General features: G+C 53.6%; 6 protein-coding genes across 6 annotated transcripts; 4 read left to right on the top strand and 2 right to left on the bottom strand.

Moving 5' to 3' along the window:
• On the top strand, positions 1-2,550 carry BO72DRAFT_528817 (CRAL-TRIO domain-containing protein). The gene is made up of 4 exons (XM_040950205.1): positions 1-1,431; positions 1,482-1,523; positions 1,570-1,669; positions 1,726-2,550. Exons 1-4 carry the CDS (start codon positions 283-285, stop codon positions 2,205-2,207), a joined length of 1,773 nt encoding a protein of 590 aa, XP_040800213.1. The 5' UTR covers positions 1-282; the 3' UTR covers positions 2,208-2,550.
• A 210-nt stretch (positions 2,551-2,760) lies between these two features.
• Positions 2,761-4,272, bottom strand: BO72DRAFT_528816 (HIT family protein). Its single transcript, XM_040950204.1, has 5 exons — positions 4,037-4,272; positions 3,847-3,929; positions 3,556-3,624; positions 3,227-3,334; positions 2,761-3,152 (listed from the first exon to the last, which is right to left on the bottom strand). The coding sequence occupies exons 1-5, from the start codon at positions 4,068-4,070 to the stop codon at positions 3,045-3,047; spliced, it is 402 nt and encodes a 133-aa protein (XP_040800212.1). The 5' UTR covers positions 4,071-4,272; the 3' UTR covers positions 2,761-3,044.
• A 1,019-nt stretch (positions 4,273-5,291) lies between these two features.
• On the top strand, positions 5,292-7,299 carry BO72DRAFT_449234 (M20 family metallo-hydrolase). The gene is made up of 3 exons (XM_040944975.1): positions 5,292-5,555; positions 5,700-6,014; positions 6,069-7,299. Exons 2-3 carry the CDS (start codon positions 5,719-5,721, stop codon positions 7,009-7,011), a joined length of 1,239 nt encoding a protein of 412 aa, XP_040800211.1. The 5' UTR covers positions 5,292-5,555; positions 5,700-5,718; the 3' UTR covers positions 7,012-7,299.
• BO72DRAFT_512407 (40S ribosomal protein eS10) lies at positions 7,154-8,206 on the bottom strand (the record flags this gene model as incomplete). Its single annotated transcript, XM_040949436.1, has 4 exons — positions 7,154-7,554; positions 7,618-7,778; positions 7,973-8,009; positions 8,096-8,206. Coding segments are annotated over 4 exons (567 nt in total), but the record flags the coding sequence as incomplete, so codon positions are not given.
• Positions 8,207-8,393: 187 nt separating this feature from the next.
• BO72DRAFT_449233 (telomere maintenance SDE2 family protein) lies at positions 8,394-9,685 on the top strand. Its single transcript, XM_040944974.1, has one exon. The coding sequence runs from the start codon at positions 8,558-8,560 to the stop codon at positions 9,515-9,517; it is 960 nt and encodes a 319-aa protein (XP_040800209.1). The 5' UTR covers positions 8,394-8,557; the 3' UTR covers positions 9,518-9,685.
• Positions 9,686-9,823: 138 nt separating this feature from the next.
• BO72DRAFT_406814 (uncharacterized protein) lies at positions 9,824-12,228 on the top strand. The gene is made up of 2 exons (XM_040942333.1): positions 9,824-10,329; positions 10,409-12,228. The coding sequence occupies exons 1-2, from the start codon at positions 9,891-9,893 to the stop codon at positions 11,995-11,997; spliced, it is 2,028 nt and encodes a 675-aa protein (XP_040800208.1). The 5' UTR covers positions 9,824-9,890; the 3' UTR covers positions 11,998-12,228.
• The last annotated feature ends 24 nt before the right edge of the window (positions 12,229-12,252 follow it).

Below are 12,252 nucleotides of genomic sequence, written 5' to 3'. Positions count from 1 at the left end.
CCCCCCCTGGTTCAACACACCGATCGCAGTTCGGACCTGACGGACCCTGATTGTTCCAACCGTGACTAAAGCAGCCACTCCTCCTTCCTTTCGCCTCTTGCGCTCTTGCCTCCCTCTTTTCCCCGCATTCCCGGCTCGATTTTTGAGGGTCTGATCATCCTCTCACGTTTCACCTCCAGCGTTGGCACAACAAAGTCGGAAACCTTCAGGAAGAAGCGCTAAAGGATCGCCAGTTAGATCAGATCTCCTACCCAGACTCAGGAGTCGCCCAAAGAGAAGCACATGCATGCTTGTTCTTCCTTGCGCCGCCGTCTGCTTCGTTCCTCGGCCAATCTGATTCCCTCTGCGCCCGCAAGACTTCAGAATCTAGGCCGTGCACAGATCCCCAGGTGCTTGTGTCGGAATCGAAGCCCTATAACTTGGTCTAACTCACCGAGGGCTTACTCCACTTCTCCATCGCATCAGTACGAACCGAGGAAGGCTTCAACCTTCTGGACGATCACATTCACCCTACTCCTAGTCGGTGCAGGAACCTGGCTGCAGGATAAATACTGGACAGTTGACGACGGACTTCCACCTTCTCCCGATTCCTCAAAACCTCATCAAGAAACAGATTCGCCTTTTCTCGGTATAATCGATACGTTGAAGACCATGCCTATTGAAGCTCAACCCGGAACCGTGGGCAACCTCACACCCGAACAGGAAGCAAAGCTCCAGGAGTTTTGGGTCCTGCTGCTCAAAGTGTGTGGCGTGGAAGGTCTCGAGCAATTGCAACAACAATCCAGCGAAGCACCTTCACCTACCCCAGCCCAGGAAAAGAAGAAGCCTACGAAGCGGCGATTCGGCCTCTTCGGGAGAGGCGGTGACGAGGCTGAAGACGATTCAGCTAGCTCTCAGTCAGCAAGCGACATCTCAACCAGTCTGGCCTCGATCAGCATCACCGATGGAGACGATAAGTACGGACAGTCGAAGGAGTTCCAGCAGGCTCTGGTTGATATGAAACCCGAAGAGATCCGAACCAGCCTATGGAACATGATCAAGCACGACAATCCCGACTCGTTGCTGCTCCGTTTCCTGCGGGCGCGCAAGTGGGATGTCAAGAAGGCGCTGATCATGTTGATCTCTACACTCCGATGGAGACTCCAGGAGGTCAAGCTGGACGAAGATATCATGAAGAATGGCGAGCATGGCGCGTTGAAGCAGAGCCAAACCGCCGATCCTGTTGAGAAGAAGGCCGGCGAGGACTTCTTGCTGCAGTTCCGCATGGGCAAGAGCTTCCTGCATGGTGTTGACAAGTCCGGTCGGCCTATTTGTGTGGTGAGAGTGCGCTTGCACAAAGCAGGGGATCAAGAGGTGGAGGCACTCGATCGGTTCACTGTCTACACCATTGAGACTGCTCGAATGATGCTTGCGCCTCCTGTCGAGACAGCTGTGGGTATTGAAACATCGGCTCTATGAAACCAGACACTGACTTAGACTAGTGCGTTGTTTTTGATATGACCGACTTCTCGCTGAGCAATATGGTAAGTTTCTCCCAATCGTCATCTTATCTGTTCTAACTTGTCGCAGGACTATCATCCAGTCAAGTATATGATCAAATGCTTCGAAGCCAACTACCCGGAGTGCTTGGGAGTGGTCCTAATCCACAAGGCTCCCTGGATCTTTTCCGGTTTGTTATTCCCTTGGACTACTTACAGCTTGCAATATTCTTAACCATTTTATCAGGAATCTGGAACGTCATCAAGGGCTGGCTTGACCCCGTGGTCGCCTCGAAGATCCAGTTTACCAAGAATGTCCAGGACTTGGAGAAGTTCATTCCTAGGGATCAAATCTGGAAAGAGCTTGAGGGTGACGAAAACTGGGCCTACAAGTACGTCGAGGCCGAACCCGACGAGAACAAGAACCAGGAGGACACTGCCAAGCGCGATGCGATGATCGCCGAGCGACAGCAACTCGCCAAGGAGTTGCAAGGTGCCACAATTGCCTGGATTGCAGCCAGCCAGAAGAAGGATGACTCGGCTTTGAAGACCGCGACTGAGACGAGGAACAGTCTCATTGAGCGGTTGAGAGCTCAATACTGGGAGCTCGACTCGTATGTCCGGGCTACCTCCCTCTATGATCGACTCAACATCATCCAGGGTGGCGGCAAGATTGAATTCTACCCGGACGAGGTCAAGACGAAGGGAAATGCGCTTCATGAGGGATAGAACCTAGATGGGCGAACTAGCCTAAATTACAAAGGTCTGTGTATAAATACATTATTGTTATATTTGTTACCCTGTGTGATATGATAGATGTCTCTGTGGGTCCTAATGATGCCTTGTCACGGTATAACGACCTGGAAAGAGCAATTCTTTATGTACAATTGGATTGGGTCATTTTTGTCTCCGGGGACACATTTCCTGATATGGTAACTGTGGCTAGGAATGGAATAGAGTAGAGGCTCACGAGCTCCAGGCTTTCCATTGTTTTGTTTCGGATTACCTTTGTCAAGTAGATTGACTGGTAAATTTTCATTTGTGAACTTAGCCCATCATACATCTGGGGAGGATCCTTATCCATCCAGTGATCTTGAAAGCACTTACCATATCGGGCATGTTTCCCACAGGTGGCCCTGGCCCGAGCCCAAAAATGAGCATCTCTGTCGATCATAGTTCATACACTGGCACCGCGGTATGGAATTTGTCTTGTCCTGAAACCATCTTGAACAAAGTCGATCGACGGACCAAACACTTTGCTTGTGTGTTTCAGATGTTCCTCCTGCAATTGAGGAGAAGTCATGTTTGCATTTTCCCTGGTAGGTAAGGTTGGTCTTAATCGATCAACGCGGTAACACGGTGGTTGACACAATCTGTTGACTAGGCCACGGCTACTGCCCCGTCGCAGAAATTGCGATGGCTACCTAGCAAGCATCCCTACAACCGCTTTCGAGGAGCGACTTACGGTTGAGATAGGATCTTAGCGACGGCGGTGCAGTTTCCAGCGCACAGCGATTGGAGGACACACGTGAGGATTTAGGATCAGTTAGCTTGCTAACTAGGTATCTACATCTTCGCCTTGATCTCCTCGAATAGAGCCTTGAGCTTGTCCATGTCCGTCTCCTGAGTGGGCCAATGGATGCCGAGTCCCTCGGTCTCGTTGGGCTTGGGGATCTGCGGGTTATATAATGGTTATTATTGGGGATCGTCACCCCTTCCGCTGAAGCAAAGCGAAGAAAGAGGCTTACCATGTGGAAGTGAACGTGGTCCACGACCTGGTGCGCTATGCGACCATTGTTCTGGAGGATGTTGAAGTCGGTGGCACCGACCGCCTGCGCGATCTTCTTCGCTACGGGCTGGATAGTCGCACGACAAGTTAGAAGTCTGAGCAAACAAAGTTGTGCATGGGACTGCGAGAGTTCCGGGGGCTGCGTGTCGGTGAGGGGGATGTGGGTTGCTGTGCGTCCCTCAAGGTCCCCGAAGGAATGCAGCCCTTTTAAAAAGACAGATCTCTTTGCTTTTGGAATGCCTTGTGCAGTTTCTTCCCCAGTCTCCCGGTTGCGAGTCTTCAGCTTACCAGGAGTTCTGAAAGGTGGTCGTCGGGGATGTCGGTGAGCTTCGCACCGTGGTACTTGGGGATGACGAGCTGGTTGTATGGATTTCACTGGTTAGTGGGTTTATTTTCTTGTTTACTTGTGATTGATAATATGAGCTGGAGGAGAGATGGGGATTGTTAGGAGGGATAGTGGCATGGGGCGCAGATGGCTTATGCTTATGTTGCTGGGTTCGTGTGAACGAGACGAGGTGTCGTGCGGGGTTGATGCTTTTATCATGTGGTGACGAGATGTTTGGCACCGAAGATACTCACCGCGTGGCCCTTGCTGAGGGGCTGGATGTCAAGGAAGGCGAAGACCTTGTCGCTCTCGAAGAGCTTAAACGAAGGGATATCACCTATTTGTTCATACCGTCCGTTAGCTAGCTGCTTGAATACAGGTCGTGTCGGAGGAGTAATCAATGTGATTTGGTTTTGCGTATCGAGATGCAGAGGTGGAAGGTACCCTTGATGATCTTGCAGAAAATACAGGCAGACATTTTGCTGTATATGCGCGCGGAGTGAGAGGCTCGGAATGCGTGGAGTTGTTTGGGAACCAGAGTCGTGATGACAGAATGCGGGGTCAAGCAAGGTCAACCTTCTTAGTCCAAAGGCGGAACGCGACGGGGAGAGGAGGAGTCGGAAACGAGGAATTGGAGAAAAAAGAAAGAAAGAGGGGAAAGGCGCCGACGGCGGATCGAACGCTGGTAGGCGTTGACAAAAAGTAACATATAGGATACAATGAGAGCCAACCTCCGAGGAGTGGGACAAACTAGCTCAGAACCCATTTCTTGCCTTTTACCAGAGATGGCCGTGGTTTGCCCACAAAACTCCTCTTCTCAATCTTTGGACTCTTCCTTCGACACAGCTGTCGATTTTATTGTTTTTCTTTTTCTCGATCAATGGACTTTTCAGGGGGTGCTTAACAGGATTCTGACTTTTCCTGAATTTTCTAACCCCTAGATGAGGTCGTTCTAGGGGCTGCGGTGCGTGTCGTTTGGCTTTGAGGTCGGTGGGCGTAACGCCATCTCTATGCGGAGCAGCCGCACTGCGGGTACGATGTCTCGCTACGCACAGCGCAGCAGTCTTTCTTTCTGTCTATAGAATTGGTTGAGATAACTCATTTTCCTTCACAGCTACTAGATCTTACTTATAAACATTGATTTTACTCCACGTCATCGACTCCACGTCATCGATTGTCAGGCGTATGCGACTCAAGCCACAGAGACTTGCCATGTACTACATTTTATGATGGTCTCGTATATCCTACGCGTCTTTTGGTTCCTCTACGATCACCCTGGCCTATATAAACTGGGTCGATCAAGTCTGAAAACAGTACGGGGCATGAATGAGTGCATTGAGTATGTTCCAGTCTTTTAATGTCCATTCGGCAGCACTTGCCTTAGTTGGTTTAAGTCCTTGGAGAGCACTGGGTCCTTTGCGCGAAACTCACTCACTTACACTAACTAGCCACCCAAAAGGGTTGTCCTATACGATAGGCGTGCCAGAAGAACCCCCAATCGCTCTCCACTAATGTTACATAGTCTACATGTGGTCTTTGCCGAGAAGCATCAGCAGACATATGATTCGGCGGGAAGACCGAGACTGCCACCCCCGCAGCATGGCAGCTCGCTATCTTATCGGGATCCTCTCTTATCTAGACAGTCACTGGACATACAGGGGACCCAAGTGCTAAGTACATAAACCCTGAATTTGTCGCCTGAGACGCGCAGCATGATCTGCTTCCAGATCTACACACCAAGTCCTGCTAGGATAGCGAGATTTGCGCCCAGACGGCCTACGCTGTTTCCATTGAGGATCATCCGGACAAACCAACGTCGACACTTTTCCGTCTCGTGGACGCAAGCCATGTTGTCTACGGAGCTGACCGAGGCCCAAGTCTCAGCTCTTAGAGCCAACAAAGATCGCCTTGCAAAGGACCTTCACCACAGCTGTCAATGGGGCTCAGGCATTCGATGGGGAGAGTAAGTCCCGGACCATCCCTCTGCGAAGTACACAACTCGTCGTAGCGGTCACGCTCCGTATGGGATGAAAACAGCCTTGTTCGATCCCATCAAACAAGAGCCGTTGGTCAAGTTTGGAATCCCTAAGCTAATCAAATGGAATAGTGGCCCCACGGATACAGGAATGCAGCGCCTGGCATTGTCGCAAGAGGACAAGCAAGTGAGGGATTGGTTCATTGAAACGACAAAAGCCCTCAAATGTCAAGTCACCATCGACGAGATGGGTAATATTTTTGCAGTTCGTCCTGGGCGCAGGACAGATGTGCCCCCTGTCTTTATCGGCAGCCATCTGGATACGCAACCGACGGGCGGCCGTTACGATGGGATTTTGGGTGTCCTCTCCGGCATCGAAGCGTTGAAGTCCATGGACGACATGGGTCTCGAGACAGAGGGTGGTGTAGGCGTGGTCAACTGGACGAAGTATGGCAATCGACCTTCCTTCACTTGAAAGGCTTGCGCTGATGAGTACATTAGTGAAGAAGGCGCGCGGTTCCCTATCAGCATGATCTCCTCTGGAGTATGGGCTGAATGCATCCCCCTGTCGCAAGCCCACGACCTAAAGGAAGTCCCAACGGTTGCATCTCTACCCACGGCGTCGTCAGCCCCAGAGACCATGAAATCGGCACTTGAGAAGATCGATTATCTTGGAAGTGTCCCATGTTCATACAAGCAGACTCCAATGGCTGCTCACTTCGAGCTTCATATCGAACAAGGACCCCATCTCGAGACTGCAGGCCAGCACGTAGGTGTCGTCACAGCCGTCCAAGCATACCGCTGGTTCCGCCTCACCATTGTCGGCAGAGATACCCATACGGGTACTACCGCTTTTGAGCATCGTGCAGATGCTTTGTATGCTTTCGCCCAGATGATGGTGCGTGCACGCGAGGTTGCTTCCTCTCATGGGTGCCTGGCCAGCGTTGGCATCGTGGAGGCCAAGCCCGGCAGCGTGAACACCGTCCCTGGCGTCGTCAGCTTTACTTTGGATATCCGCGGCCCAGAGGATGAGTTGGTCAATGTTGTGGAAAGGCAATTGAGGAAGGACTTCGATGCTATCGCAGCGGAAGAAGGTAAGCCCATTGGGAAGCCTTGTCGCGTGGAATGGACTCTGGACTTCGATTCACCGGTGGTAAAGTTCCACCCGGACTGCATCGACTGCGTTCAGCAATCTGCAGAGGCAGTCGTTGCGGATTCTAATTCAACAGACCCGAAGTCTCTGACGAGAACGATCATGAGTGGTGCCGGCCACGACAGTGTCTTTACCTCGAAGAGGGTCCCGACTAGCATGATCTTCGTGCCATGCAAAGACGGGTTGAGCCATCATCCGGAAGAATTCTGCTCTGCAAATGATTGTGCAACCGGCGCATCAGTCATCTTACAAGCCGTTATCCGCTACGACCGTAAGAGATTCCCCAGCTAGTTCAAGAGACACAGCATAGCGTTGAGCCCAAAAAGACGGCTATGACTCATCGTCTTGACAATTTTAACAATTATTTTACGAAAGAAGCAAAACAAAAATGAAGTCATGAATCATGCCTTTAATCCTAACTATTTCATGGTATCGAGACAGAAAAGCCAGGCATAATCCCAATTTTTGTTTCGGTTTGAGGAAGTGCATAGTGTAGCAATTTCTGACTGGACGTCTACTCAAGCCACACTAGCAGCATCCCGTGTAACCCTTGGAAGACCTGCAGGCGACATTCCTCTAGGAAGAGGGAGCACCACGGCCACGGCCGAAGCCACCACGGAAGCTGGGGGCAAACTCGCCGGGGGCACCGCCCTCCTTGTTCTCACCCTGCTCGCGGCGGCGGTAGCCACCCTCACGGGGAGCACGGGGACGGCGCTCGCGCTCCTCACCACCCATCATACCACGGGGGGGAGCGTGGGAACGCTGCTGCTTGATGTGGGTAGCGGGGACAACCTCAGCGGGGAGGTGGAGCCACTCGCGGAGGTAGTCAAGACCCTGGAGACGGAGGAAGCATTAGATCCTGGTCCATCATGTCTTTGAGATAACGCGATAACATACCTCGGGGGTGAGGGTGTAGTAGTAGTACTGCCACGAGAAGCGGGTCTTGACGTAACCGCGGGAGTCAAGGGACTGGAGGGCCTTGATCACGTAGAGGTTCTTAGTGTCAATGTCGCCATGCTTGGGAAGGTTGAAGTCCTTCTTGGCCACGAGCACACCCTCTGCAGATAATATTCGTTAGTAAACCCATCCTCATTCTGTCGATTCTTTAATCAACCCTCCACACAGCCACATCAAGACGGCAGCGACATAAGGTAGAATTGTGAATCGAGAAACACCAAGTCTATCCAAATATCCATCCCATCCCAAGGACTAGGGAGGACGCGACGAAGGGCGAAGAGAATGAATCACATACCGCGGAAGAGGTACTCGTGGATCTTCTTGCGGTCTTCCTTGGGGATAAGCCTGCGAAGGGTTAGTCAGAGTTCATATCATCATTGGCATAGCGCATCTTCAACAAAAAAGGGGCTATACTCACATTGTTGCGAGTTCCTGGCGCTCTTCGGGGAATCGCTCTAACAACGCGCGAAGAGGGTGGTTTAAGAGTAGTTGATGTTGAGTGGAGCGGGCTGCCCGGCGAGTGGAAAAAGTGCGGTGATTCCCAATCCGGAAGCGCTTGTAGGGTTGTCGCCCTAATCGATTTCCGCTAGCTTGATAAGGTTAGGTCACGTGCAATTGTTGCATCACGTGTTATTAGGCCTTAGGCCCCTGCCGTGGACAGGCAATTAGTCATTGATCCGCTCTTATCGGGGGAAACTCTCCGCATTGCGTTATTACTTCTAGACCTCCGCCCAGCAAGCGTCTCTCTCCTCGTCAGATCGAACCTTGACTCCACCTTGAACAACTGTCGCAAGGGTTGAGTTTCTACTCATCTCTCTTCTCATCGCGGAACCCATATCAGCCTTCTTCCATATCACGCGCAGCTCAACACACGAACAACATGGCGCCGCAAAACATCAACGTGCTCCTTTCATCCTTCCCGGGACTTTCACTTCCCTCCACGGTCACTTTCTCGCTGCCCTCATCCTCGAGTCTCGCCGATCTCACGAATAAAATCTCATCCTACCTCCCGCCTTCGATCCCACTCCACTCCTTGATCCTGACGACCACCAACAACAAACAACTCCTCCCCTCCGCCGAACCGCTCCTGCCTTATCTCGGCAGCAGCACGAATGGCGACGCCGCCACCACCACCGCACCGTCCCTCCTTCTCCCCCTCCGGCTCAGCGTGCCCCTCTGCGGAGGCAAGGGTGGTTTCGGATCCCAGCTGCGCGCCGCCGGCGGGCGCATGTCGAGCAAGCGCAAGCGCAACCAAGGCGACGACAATGGCTCCAGCCGCAACCTCGACGGCCGGCGGCTCCGCACCGTCAATGAGGCCAAGGCGCTGGCCGAGTACCTGGCGCTGAAGCCGGAGATGGACAAAAAGGAAAAGGAGGAGCGCCGCCGCCGGTGGCAGGCCGTCGTGGAGGCGGCGGAGAAGCGGCAGGAAGAGCTGAAGAACGGCGGCGGGAAGCAGAAGATCGACGGCCAGTGGATGGAGGATAAGGAGGAGATGAACGAGAAGGCGCGCGAGGCGGTCTTGATGGCCATGAAGGACGGCATGTGGACGGACAATCTGCGCGATACGATCCTCGGGGGCTCGAGCACCAGCGCCAGCGCCAGCGCCAGTGAGGGCAGTGATCGGGATACTTCGTCTACTGGGGAGGGGAGTGAGGTTGAGGATGATGATGATGATGCGAAGGAGGAGGGGATGGTCGATGCGCCTGGTCCGTCAAATGCGACTCGCAGCAGTGCGCCTCGGCGTTATATCGGGTTCGATGAGGATGATGAGTTCATGAGTGACTCTGAGGAAGAAGATGAGGTTGAAGATGTCAAGGGAAAGGGGAAAGCGAAGGCTTGAAGAGGTATATCGCTTGATGGTCAATGGTTTTGCGTGGCGCATGGTCTGGGCTGGGCATTCACTGTTACTTTACTCTGGGTTTCTATTATGATTTTTATGCATGATTGCTTTCTTGTAACTACTCAATAGCCAAGCAAACGTTGTTTATACCAATTGAATATTATGGACATGAGGTCTACAAGAATCTTGGAGGAGAGATTGCCACTACCAGTAGCAAGTCATCACAAGCCAATGACTCTGGGTTCGCCACAGCGACTTTTTTACGGCCCGCCAAGTGGACCATCGATGCTATCAACTATCAGTCAACAACTATCAATCAAAGTTTCTTGCTGCAACGCCTTTCGCCGCATTTCCTGCTTGTATTGATTTCAAAATGCCGCCATATCTCGGGCGGATTGTCCCAAGAACGACTAGGATATTCCGACTTCCGTCGCAACTCCAGTCCCGCGCCAAACCACTCCCATTGTACCTATTGACGCGGCCGGAAGTCCTTGCCCGCCGCAAGCCCACGAGTCAATATCTCAGCAAAGAGCTACGCAATTACTCCACGACCGATTCCCCACCCGATATCTCCTCATCGATCTATCCGGATTCGCTGCCTGTCTGTTGCCCAGGATGCGGGGCGTATACACAGACCGTTGAGCCCGCCGAGCCTGGGTACTACAGCAAAACCAGAAAGCACGTACGGAAGCTTGGGCAGGAGGCGCAACAGCTTGTCGCAGCCCCGGACGCTGAAGGGGAGAAGGCGGCAGAAAGAATCCAGCAGTATATCGCGAAAGAAGCTGCAGATTGGGGCGAGTCGTCGGCCAGATGTGAGTGATATTCCAGTTGCACCCCCCTCTCCTCCTGTGCATTGTGTCTGTGCTGACACACGGATGATCCCCCATTTAGCCAAGAGATATCTTGAGAAAGATGCTGCTGCTGCTGGCGAATATCTCGCAAAGACACAAGCGCCTATACAGATTTGTGACCGATGCCACGACCTCCTTCACCACAACAGGGCCGTCCCGGCCATTTCACCCTCGATCGACTCCATCCGGGCATACCTGGACGAGTCGCCGCACAAGCATAACCATGTTTACCATCTGGTGGACGCAGCCGACTTCCCCATGTCTCTCATTCCAAATATCTACAAAGCACTGAACATCATGGAACCACGCTCGCGGAACCGTCGCTCGGCCACCCACCAGTATTCGGGCTCCAAGAGGCTCCCAACCCTTCACATTGTCATCACGAGGTCCGATCTCTTAGCCCCTACGTGGGATCTGGTCAACTCGAAGATGGAGTACATCCGCAAGATGCTCCGTATCCAACTCAATCTGTCGTCCGAAGAGTTCCGTCTGGGCCAGGTGCACATGATCAGTGCGCAGCGAGGCTGGTGGACCAAGCAGGTCAAGGAGGAGATCCAGAACCACGTGGGTGGCGTCTGGGTAGTTGGCAAGGCCAATGTCGGCAAAAGTAGTTTCATCGAGGCGTGTTTCCCCAAAGACTCGAGAAACCTGGAGAAGATCGCGGACCTCGTGGAACAACGGGATATCGAGTCGAAGCGGCAGGGCCAGCAGCAGCTGGAGGAGCACCCAAGCTTTCTCGACTCGGACAGCCTCTTGCCCCCGGCACCCCGTGAGGACATGTTCCCCGTGCTCCCCGTGGTCTCTACCCTCGCCGGCACGACCGTCTCCCCGATCCGCATCCCCTTCGGCCGCGGCCGGGGCGAGATGATCGACCTCCCCGGCCTCGAACGCGGCGACCTCACCAACTACGTGCGGCCCGAACACCAACGCAACCTCATGATGACGAAACGCGTCAAGCCCGAGCGCCTGACCGTAAAGCCGGGCCAATCGCTCCTCCTCTGCGGCGGCCTCATCCGCATCACCGCCGTGCGACCCGACGACATCATCCTGGCGGCCTGCTTCGTGCCCTTCGAGACCCACGTCACCCGCACCGACAAGGCCATCGAGATGCAACGCGGCGACCGCCCCTACCCCGGCGACCCCATCCTCCGCGACGACACCGTGGGCACCTTCGCCTCGGCCGGCCGCATCGACCTCCAGTGGGACGTCACCCACTCCCACCTCCCCACCTCCATCGCCAAGGCCGTCGCGGACCACGGCAAACCCATCCCCGAGCTCCCCTACCGGGTCATGGCCGCCGACGTCCTGATCGAGGGCTGCGGCTGGGTCGAGCTCACCGTGCAGACCCGCGCCAGGTCGCACGCCCTCACCGTCGATGAGTACGACGAGGACATGGACGACGACTACCTGCTCGGCGCGTCCAAGGATGTGGCGGCCTTCTCCCGCACGCCCCAGGTCGAGGTCTTCACGCCCCACGGTCGTCATATCGGATCCCGGGCCCCCTTGGAGTGCTACAAGTACATCGCCGAGAAACAGGCGGCGGTGAAACGGCAGGCGCGAGGTCGCGGCCGCCAGAGCATCAGCCATCAGAAACGGGTGAAGGCCAGCCGTCGTGCTTCCTCCTCTTAGGTTCCCTGTTTCTTTTTTCTTTCTTTCCCGTCGGGTCCTCCGAGGGTAGGTGTAGGCATGTAAATGTATACTAGCTTGTTCTACCTTGTCATGTTCCGCATAGCGATTGGTGTTGTTCATTTCGTCATTGTTGTTTACAAAGAAGTGGTGGTGCGAATATTGGAAATCTCTTCTCGATGGCTTTCCACTTGTTCGATTTCCAGTTTAGCATAAATCAGAGCATCTAGATATACTTATTCCATGTTTGCAAATGTT

Source organism: Aspergillus fijiensis (assembly GCF_003184825.1).
Source record: "Aspergillus fijiensis CBS 313.89 unplaced genomic scaffold BO72scaffold_31, whole genome shotgun sequence".
Taxonomy (NCBI): domain Eukaryota; kingdom Fungi; phylum Ascomycota; class Eurotiomycetes; order Eurotiales; family Aspergillaceae; genus Aspergillus; species Aspergillus fijiensis.
The sequence above is the reverse complement of the archived record's forward strand: the minus strand, read 5'-3'. Positions and strand labels throughout refer to the sequence as shown.

Coding starts and splice junctions, on each gene's coding strand:
- BO72DRAFT_528817 (XM_040950205.1), top strand. CDS start 283: ATGCATGCTTGTTCTTCCTTGCGCCGCCGTCTGCTTCGTTCCTCGGCC. Junction 1,432..1,481: donor CGCCTCCTGTCGAGACAGCT/GTGGGTATTGAA, acceptor GACTTAGACTAG/TGCGTTGTTTTTGATATGAC. Junction 1,524..1,569: donor ACTTCTCGCTGAGCAATATG/GTAAGTTTCTCC, acceptor AACTTGTCGCAG/GACTATCATCCAGTCAAGTA.
- BO72DRAFT_528816 (XM_040950204.1), bottom strand. CDS start 4,070: ATGTCTGCCTGTATTTTCTGCAAGATCATCAAGG. Junction 3,930..4,036: donor TTTCTGCAAGATCATCAAGG/GTACCTTCCACC, acceptor ATGAACAAATAG/GTGATATCCCTTCGTTTAAG. Junction 3,335..3,555: donor ACCACCTTTCAGAACTCCTG/GTAAGCTGAAGA, acceptor GCGACTATCCAG/CCCGTAGCGAAGAAGATCGC.
- BO72DRAFT_449234 (XM_040944975.1), top strand. CDS start 5,719: ATGCAGCGCCTGGCATTGTCGCAAGAGGACAAGCAAGTGAGGGATTGG. Junction 6,015..6,068: donor GGCGTGGTCAACTGGACGAA/GTATGGCAATCG, acceptor TGAGTACATTAG/TGAAGAAGGCGCGCGGTTCC.
- BO72DRAFT_449233 (XM_040944974.1), top strand. CDS start 8,558: ATGGCGCCGCAAAACATCAACGTGCTCCTTTCATCCTTCCCGGGACTT.
- BO72DRAFT_406814 (XM_040942333.1), top strand. CDS start 9,891: ATGCCGCCATATCTCGGGCGGATTGTCCCAAGAACGACTAGGATATTC. Junction 10,330..10,408: donor GGGCGAGTCGTCGGCCAGAT/GTGAGTGATATT, acceptor TCCCCCATTTAG/CCAAGAGATATCTTGAGAAA.